General features: G+C 34.5%; 1 protein-coding gene across 5 annotated transcripts in view; it reads right to left on the bottom strand.

Annotated features, from left to right (window-relative positions):
* The window catches only part of FAR1 (fatty acyl-CoA reductase 1), a 35,204-nt gene extending 25,626 nt beyond the window's left edge, over positions 1-9,578 (bottom strand). For all 5 annotated transcript variants that reach the window (XM_078058380.1, XM_036119319.2, XM_078058378.1 and 2 more), the window contains exons 1-2: positions 9,386-9,578; positions 5,572-5,747 (exon numbers count right to left, since the gene is read on the bottom strand). In XM_078058380.1, coding sequence (XP_077914506.1) covers positions 5,572-5,747; positions 9,386-9,574 — 365 coding nt within the window. In that variant the 5' untranslated portion in view covers positions 9,575-9,578. The remainder of the gene's footprint in view (positions 1-5,571; positions 5,748-9,385) is intronic.
* Between the last annotated feature and the right edge of the window lie 411 nt (positions 9,579-9,989).

A 9,989-nucleotide genomic window follows, 5' to 3' on the forward strand; every position in this document is an offset into this window, starting at 1 on the left:
CTCAGAAACATTAAGTTATATTAACATATAATCAAGTAAGAATATGTTTATTTCTCTGTGTAGCAATTAATCCAAACACTTTTTTAAAGACTAGCTTACAAAATTCAAAGGGGTATTATAATAAAATGGGTACATTTTGCCACAAGAGGCACATGCAAGACTCAAAAATGATCTATATATTATTTTCTCCTTGAAATTTATCCAAGGTAAATAATTTCACAAATGCAAATATATGCAGAAAAATAATCAATAAAGCCTCATCCAGTAATAGCAAAAGCCTAGAGAGCCTAAATATTCACTATGAATGAAATGAATAAACTTTAACAAAGCAGGTATTTTATCACAATGAAAGAATAGTCATTTAAAATAATTATACGACAACTATAAAAACATGGGAAATCTGCATGAATATTTTTAAAATACACATTATAAAGTAAAGCAGGATTAAGAACAAGACTCTGAGTAATACCTGGGTTCAAATTCTGGCTTAGCCTACCTACCAGCTAGCACTCAGTGACCTTGTATAGTTAGTCAGGCACTCAGGCCTCAATTTTCTCACCTGTAAATGGGAACTACAATACAGTCTACCTACTAGGATTTGTATAAAATTAAATGAAATAAATAGCTTGCAAGTATTTAGCATTATTCATTCCTAAAAAGGCACTAAAACAGGCATTCAATAAATATTACTAAAGGTAATGAGATGGTGGGTAGTTTTTACTTGTTATTTGAACGAAAAAAAGTTGATATACTCAACACCAGTAATACTGTGATAAAACTGGCAAAGTAATATACTGTTGGTGACTACACTGATATAACGGATTCAAAAGAGATTAAGACAAAGTACCAGGAAGTACAGAAATGATATAATTACTAATCTAGTTAACCTACTGACATTAACTCAAAGGAAAAACTTGTTCTAACTGTAATTTTTCAAAGAAAGAAATGAAAATTCCCTAAATTTGCTATACCTACTGAACATTTTATATCAATTATGGTGTATCACCATCACATCACAAAAATTTTAACTATGAAAAAAATTAGAAATGTAGAAATTGTTTCCCTAAGTAAAATCAGAAATTCTATGTTTACATTTTTACATAAAACAATGTATGTTCAAAGATAGACCACAAGGGAATGTTTTAAAAAATCACAATAGTTTTAGGTACTTTCCAAAATTCTTACATTTTTCAGTATTTAAGAAGAAAAAAATCCAATTATTCTTTTAAAAGGCCAGGATATGTCACTGATAGAATCTGGTCCACTTGACTATAAAGCAGTGCTTTGATATCTATTCGCATTTGCAAAACAACGGGGATGGGGAGGGTACTGTTTTGGAAGAAGTATACAGAAAATATTCTGTTACAGGTTCCTGAGGACAGGACAACAAGTTCTGGGTCACCAAGAACAAAAAATAATTCATGAGAGAAAAAATTCCTGTGCATTATTTTTTCTTTTAATTTAATAGTATCCGAGGGTTCATGAAAACATACTAGAAGGAATTTTTTTTTTTTAATGAAGTAATTGGTTTGAGGTCTTACAATCACGAGTGTATCTTTTTTCTTCTTTATCTCAACTGAGGGGGTAAAATCTGCTCAAATGGAAATCCAGCAAAAAAGACATTTCACAGAGAGGATACAGTCCACTAGACTGTAAGGCAATATGCTATTTTCTTTTGCATTTGTAAAACAATGAAGCAAGGGAGAGTAAGGTTTTGGGAGCAGTACACAAAGGATATTCTGTTACAGGTTCCTGAGGATGGTGACAGAATTTCTGGGTCACTGAAAATAAGGAATAACTTCAGAGAGAACACTCCTGTACCTTGTCTACTACCCCTGTACCTGAGAGCCCAAACCTGAAGGCACATTATATACTTACATAAGTAACTCTCAGTATCTCTGCAAGGCTAATAATCTCACTCTATTTTACCACCATCCAATTTCTACTCCATTGAACTTCTGGCTGAGACCCTGACACGTTAGATCACTAGAAAGCCAAAAAATAATAATAATATTTTCATGGTTTGATTATATGGAGCCATAAACGCATCTTAAATAACATTAGCTTTTGGAGGAGGGGGCAAAAAGAACACATCTTTTGTTAATTATGGTCCATCATTAATGTAGACATAGAAGCCACTTCAAAAAAAAAAAAAATAAAGAATAAGAAAACTCAACTTGAACTGCCTAATAAATCTTGTTCATCTGTCTTGTACAGATATCCTGGATTGTTCAAAATCTGTGTTGATAATACTTCTAAGACCTTAAACCAGAGAGCTCATGCTTGGCATGACAGACACCTGAGAGCTTATTAAAAATGTAGATTGCTGGACCTCATCCTCAGGCACTTTGTAATGTCTGAATCGAAGCCTGGAAAACTATATATATGTAACATATATATATATATTTATTTATATAGTTTTATATATTAAATTATATATATATAAATATATATATTTATATTTAAAGATTTTATATTTTTATGTAACCTCTACCCTCAAGATCAAGAGTCACATGCTCTACCAATTGAGCCAGCCAGGTGCCTCTGGAAAACTATATTTTAAATAACTTCCCCAGGCCATTTTGATATCTCTTTCCCCTTCCCCATTTCTGAGAAAATACTTCCTAGATGAGATCTCATCACTATTGCTTGCTGCTGATTTTTTTTTTTTAATTTAATGAAGACACAAACACAGATGTCTAGGGACCAATTAATCAATCTTAAGGTAGGGGACCCAGACATTTATAATTTAAAATCATACTCAGGGGTCTCGCTACATATAAAGATTCCTGGGTATTATCCCAAACCAGAGAGTCTGAATTTTGCAGGTAGAGTCTAAAATTCTGCATTTTTTAACACATTTTCCAGGAATTCCTAAGATTCATAATGCATTCTGAAGTGGGAGAGTTGGTGCCCTTAGACTCAATAGCTTCTTAATCCTTTCTCATCATCCATCTTTACTTCCACTCCTTTCAAAACACCTACTCCCATATTCATATGTTCATATTCACATATTCTCACATTCAAATTGCTGCATCTCTGACGTCTCGTACTAAGAATTTCCCCCAGACCACACCATCTGCCCCTCCAATTCCCCTCGTAAGTCTGTTTTCTGTCCTCATCATGGTCTCTAGTTTCTTGACACTCCTTTACTCTCAACCCCACTGTCCTATCTTCACTTTCTTTCTTTACTACCTTAGGAACAACAGACCCCAGGATCAAATATTTAAGAAATTCCCTTCATTATCCTCAATGTCACTCTCCCCTCATCTTTTGTCAGTATTTCTTTACAATTCCTAATCTTGATACCCACTTTTTCCCACCTCAAGATTTATAAACCATCAAATCTGAAAATAAATGAGCTCTACCACCTCTCAATTCTCACAGCACTTTATGTACACTCTTTAGTGACTCCTTACTTTCTATCCTACTTTACTGTTATTTAAGCAAATCTATCTCCCTTATTAGACTATAAGGACTTTGCAAATAGGATCTGTGTGCAATTTTTCTGTTTCTTACAAAATATTGGGTATAATGTTGGGAGTAAAATCTGGATTATTTTTTGCCCTGGCAATAAAGTCTTTGTGCCACTTTTTATTTGTGGCAGTTAAAGTTAAAAATGATTATAAAGAGTGTTTTTTAAGCAGTTATTACATGCCAACCTACACTATTTTAGAATGTCTGGCCCAAATCTAATGTTGCAATATCACCACTTACACATTAATATACATTAAAACTGCTTCACAGGAAACAATAATTTCAATGTAATTGACTCAGGTTAGGTCAGTAAATACAGATGCCTTGACAAGGCAATAAATTTTATTATTCATCTATCTATCTTCCTTGCACTATGAGATCACTAGTAAAAGATGGAAGAATAGCGAAAAGATGTCCCCTTCATTAATGGTAGACTTGCTTACCTCAAGGGGAAAAGAGAGAAAAGGTTCCCTGAAAGGACTGCACTTTGGTCATTCTCATAAAGGTTACTCTGAGAGTTTCACCCTAATTAATGTCTGTTTGCAAGCAATTTCCCCTTTAAAAGCATCTAACTTCCCCTTTAAATTAATGAGGACTATACCACAATTACCCGGAAAATATATACCTTTTTTTCTTGAAAACAGTTTCATAAGGCTGTGTGAATTTTCTTTTGGTTATGAAAAATAATGAAAGCTAGAACTATGGGGGGAAATATCTGTTAGATTACTATTTAATACTAAAAACCTGCCTGTTATCACACTATCCAAGGATAATAAGTGCCAAGTATCAAAAGATATATATAAATACACATATATGTACACACACCTTTTATGAAAGTGAAATTCTACTATAGCTCTACTAAGATTCTTTTGTCACTTTTGAATCATGAACACATAATGGCTGTATAGAAACAACTAAAAAGTAAATAAATCATTATCACCAGATAATAAATGATAAAGTCAAAGTTAGAGCTAAGGTATGTAATTCCAAAGCCCATGTCCTGTCCAGTACACAGTGCTGCCTCAGCTTCCTCAAGTATAAAATGGACTTGCCCACAATATTACAGTGGTAACATCAGCATGGAATAAAATAATGAATGAGAAAATTTACCCTGAAAACTATAAAGTACTATTAAAGAAATGTAAGTGACTATCACAGTGTTCTCACCTGGAATATAGGCAAAACTTATTGTAATGCTTTGGTGCTGAACTGTCACATTATATAATGCCAATTAAGATTTATACTTCTATATTAAAGACTTTATGGGAAATAATCTCAAAACCCTTTATAAACAAAATTTAACTTAAAAACATTTTAAGAAGGGCTTCAAGTAATTGTAAAACCTAAAAAAGTCTGCACCATTTTAACTGGCATAAGACTATACAATTAGATTAACATTAAAAAACAGTATTTTTGAACATATCAAAAAGAATGCTCTGAATTAAGCACCATTATCTGAAATGCATATCTGTGAGATTTTTTTAAAAAATAGTAAACATTTAAAATGTTATTTTTTTCTTGAAACAGGCATTTGACAGAAGTCCAAATTATTTTTCTTTTTTTCAAATTATTTTTCTAATTAAACTTATGTCCACTATTGCCTGTCCCTAATACTTCTACCAAGTTTTAAAACAAAAAGAAGGTATAACTTAAATTTATAAGCCATTTTATCTTACTCTGCAAAACCTGAGTTCAATTTTTTTTTTCTAATTTTCAGATGGATATGTGCAGAGTAGAAAAATAAAGCCACTGAGATTTAGGCTTCTAAAAGAATGGAGGGAAGAGGAAACAAACCCTATTAGCTGTTAGGACTGACACACCTACCGAAGGTAAATTTCTCTTTCTTCTACTCTATACTTCCCTGCCTTACAGTTAAATTCAAGGCAACTTCGTCTAATATAGAGATTTGCTGTCCAATGTTTCTAAACTGCTAACAAGAAGGAGAAAATTCTCTTAACACTCTTTAGGACATTCAAAGCTACAATTAACATAGGGCAAACAGTTTCAAATCACTTTCAAAACAATTTGACTAAAAAGAATTCAAATTTTTAAACTATGCTGAAGTTCAAATATCATATAAATACCTTTACTTACCTTAAATTTTCATTAAACCTCACTGTAGCTGCACAGTGGAATATAATATTGATAGAATCTATGATGATCTCTTCATCTTCTTCACTAAGAGCCAGTTTTGGTTGGGTGAGTTCACTGTTGATTGCTATAACTTTCTCTCTAAAATCTGGATTTTCATCTCTTAATCTGTCAAAGAGCTATCCAAGGGGATAAAATATGTTAGAGCAGTATTTTTCAACTTTTTTTTTTTTTAATTAACGTTATAATGTATTATTTGTTTCAGGGGTACAGGTCTGTGATTCTTCAGTCTTAAACAATTCACAGCGCTCACCATAGTACATACCCTCCCCAATGTCCATCACCCAGCCACCCCATTCCTCCCACCCCAGTATTTTTCAACTTTCTAAAACCCATTAGCACCCCACCAAGGATCACTATTCTGAAAACTTCAACTATGTTAATCCTAAAATTGCTATTCTTAACTGCTATCATTCTGTCCAGAAAACACCCTGTGAAACCCACATTATTATCCCCATTTTACAGATGAGGAATCTAAGACACAGAGAAGTTAAATAACTTGACAAGGACACAGAGCTGGTAGTTTGCAGAGTTAAATTTGAACTGCCCATGCCTTTGCTGACTAGAGTGTATTGCACCGTCCCTCAGAATAGACTTAAGCAGTATAGACATCAGGACAATGTTTAAAATGATCATTCAGATTTCTAAAGTCCAGATCTTAATTTATCTCTTCATTTTATCTTGGTTTTATTCTGTTACAGTAGATTACAGTAAAATACCATTATTCATGGTCTATATTAAATTTGTAAAACCTACAAAATTTTTAAAGGAAAAAAAATATGTTGAAGGGAAAAAAAGTTGGCAAGCAAATATGCAGATTAGAATCTGGACAAACGAGAAATATCATATATACAGGATTCTAACCCTAAAATTCAATATTCCTTAAGTATACTGGAAGAAATAAATTAACTGAAGAATCAGTTAGATCCCAAGGTGATTACCGTGTAAAGGCACATTCGATTGTGAGTCAAATTTAATTTTTTATCCCAGATTTTATAAAGAAATACTGATGCTCTCTCCAGATCACTGCTCTATTACACTTTGACTCTCCACTTCATTTAAATCCATGCTTGTAGTTTAAGCAGAGATTCTCAATCTGGGAAGAAAAATCTATACACCTTATATAATGCTCGCTTTCACTTCCTAAATGGATATAACAGTGCTCCCTTCCACTACTGTTACCTAGTGATTTCAATATTAATGTGCTCTTATATTAATTATTAAATATCTACTAAGCATTTCAGATGAGCCAGGCACCTTCTAGATACTGAGAAAACAAAGCAACAATCTTTCCCGAAAGCTATTTAGAATATGATAGGAAAAGCCAGATAAGTAAACACAATTAAAATACTATATTAAAGGTAATAAAATAGGGGTAATACTACAGTGCTATGAGACTGTACAAGACAAACAACTAACCCCGCTGGGGAAGGACCAGAAATTATAAAATAGAACGACAGTGTTCCAGGCACAGAAAGCAGCATGTATAACCACCTAGAACTGAGAGAGCATTAACATTTGGGGAGTTAAAATAATTCAATAAGACTTGGCCAATGACTGAATAGGAGGGATAAGGAAATGTGAACTCCACAAGGACGGGGACCACATCTATTTTGCTCAGCACACAGGTCCTAATTAGCTGAGTGCCCGGCAAGATGTAGACATGATAAACATTTGTTAAGTGAATAAACTCATTAGGTGGAAAACATGGGAAGAGAACAAAGTACAGTTACGGAGACACAAGTTCAGTTTTTTGAATGTTGGGTGTAAAGGGCCTGTGGGACACCCAGAACACACATCTAGTAGAGGTAACTGGATCTTGCGGGTCTGAAGTTCAGGGAAGAGAAGAGCCAGACTACCCATACAAATTTTACTAACTACGTACAGAGAGCCCTGGGAAGAGAAGATCACCCAGGTAGCAGCAGTGATGAGCACCCTTGGTCCAGACTAGATGAAGCTTTTTCCAAATCTATTAAAATACAACCATTTGTCTCACGTGAAACAGAGGGTGCTGAGTAATCACCTAACTGGATCTAGTAAGAAGAGATCAAGGCCTAGGACAGAACTCTGAAGAATATCAACGTTTAAAGGGCGGGCAGGAAAAAAAACCAACCTGAGGAATGACCAGAAAAGTACTTTTAATACCTTGAATTCACACTTTTCATTCTCCCACACTGCCAATGACCTTTAACTCCCCTTCATATCAGACATCTCCAACCACCAAGATAGGGTCATGCTGCTTTGCAAGTTACATCTGAGACCTGATGCTCCTCCCTTCTCTAGCCACCATCTCTTTATTCAACACTACCTCTTCCAGTGCTTTTAATCCATGGGCACCCTGCCAGTTCCTACTTTATTATGTTCACTAATGGCCTCTTTGATATGCTTTATTCCCTTTACAGAATTTATTTCGTGGTCAATTATTTTAGTTCAATCCACCACCATATTAATGGAGTTTCTTTTCCTGGAGACGTTCATCAGTGGTTCTCACCTTGGGGAAATTTTACCCCCAAGGGAACATCTGGTGATGTCTGGAGACATTTTTGGTGGTCACAACTGGGAGGCGGGGCCAGGAGGGTCCGGAGCTTCTGGCATCTAAACTCCATGTAATTTATAATTAGGCTAAATTACAAAAGTTCAATAAAATTTCAGGCTTTAAGTGTAAGGCATTCTTTTTCTTTACATATTAGACTTATTGTGGAGGAAAGTTTTTAGACCCACTGCCCTGGAGACCCCATAGGAGATGCCCAAATCTTTGACATTTTACTCAGGCTCTCAATTCCAGCCAAGACTTTAACACCAATAATTGCTCCTATCCAGTCTCTCTTGACACTTCTATACTCCCTCTTTCTTCCCTTTTCCCTCTTAAAAACTCTCTAGCCCATTAAGGCAAGGATTCTATCTTATTTATCCCTGAATTCAACCTCCTACATCAAGTCAAGTGCCCAGCACTGAGTATGCACAGTAAATGTTTTCTGAAATATAAAAAATGAGTAATAATAAATAACCTCTTATTAGAGGAGGGAGTCGGGAGGGAGATTAAAACATACTAATTACAAGTGATTAAAAGGTATTAGACACTACCTAATAACTAAAAAATTACATAGCTACTATACTAAACTTACTGCCAATGACTGTCAGATAAATTCATTCAATCTGAGAGAATTCAAAGCTTACGATTGTGAGATAATTTTACTCCAGCTCATTTCCATTTTTTCTTATCAATATATTTCTCCAAAGTTTCAAAATGCATGACCTATTCTTGCATTCTAAATGACCCCTCTGTCATCATGTTCTTATTTGTCAAATGGGAATATGTGGCTTTGCTACTTCCTAACACTGCTGTGGGGAGAAATCAGTGCTTACAAATTTTTAAGTGTTATCAAGGGACAGTGTTTCACAGCATAGTAGGTACTAGTTAGAAACTACCTCTTAGTTACTTACTATCCTGAATACTATCTAAAATACCTAGTAATTACAAGTAATAGGTCTCAAATATTCTAAGAACACATTAAATATCTAACATATAGGTATTTTAGAACTTGTTATACAATTTTGCCCATCACAGAGGAAAGCTTTTTTTCTCCTACTAAGCACAAGTCACATCCAGTTTATTGCCATCCTGTAGGATTTTTTTTTTCACTAATTTTTTTCAGGACACTGAAGAAATAAACTGAGCTATTGATGATTACAATACTTATACATACAAACACACACTCTTTTCTTTCCTCCAAATGATCATTTTCCCCCCACTTACCTTGCCACTAATAACTTCTTCTACTCGCTCCTGGGGTGTCTGTCCAGCTTTCTGCCTCACCAAAACATACACTGAATTCACCTTAGGACAAGACCTCAGCAACTTTTCCAGAAGTACCTTCCCTAGGAAACCGGTAGCTCCAGTGAGGAGGACATTCTTGCCTTCATAGTATTCTGGGATTGAAACCATTCTGATCCTAAGGAAAACACAGCAAATAAACATCAGTTCAAAGATTTATGTTAATTCTTATGTACTAAAAATCTCTTGGTATGGAAATAAATATTTTAAAGGATAGGCAAAAATTAAAGTCGAATGTTAACAAAAGGGGACTTTAACCTTTGATCCACTGTAGTAAGGTGGAAAGAACAACGAACTGCAAAATTGGCTTCTGATCCCTGTGTTTTCCCCCCTGGATCACCTCAGACAAATCACTCACCTTCTCTGGGCCTGGGCTTCCTTAGTATAGTTTGTACTAAATGACCTCTAAAAATTCCTTCCAGCAATAAGAACCCAAATCTTCATTTAAACCTCTGTTAAACCCTACACACAAATGAATCCTATTTCTCTGTCTCCAAAAGGATTTATAACACCAAATACAGGTCAG

The sequence above is a fragment of the Halichoerus grypus genome, chromosome 11 (genome assembly GCF_964656455.1).
Source record: "Halichoerus grypus chromosome 11, mHalGry1.hap1.1, whole genome shotgun sequence".
In the NCBI taxonomy this organism is placed as follows: domain Eukaryota; kingdom Metazoa; phylum Chordata; class Mammalia; order Carnivora; family Phocidae; genus Halichoerus; species Halichoerus grypus.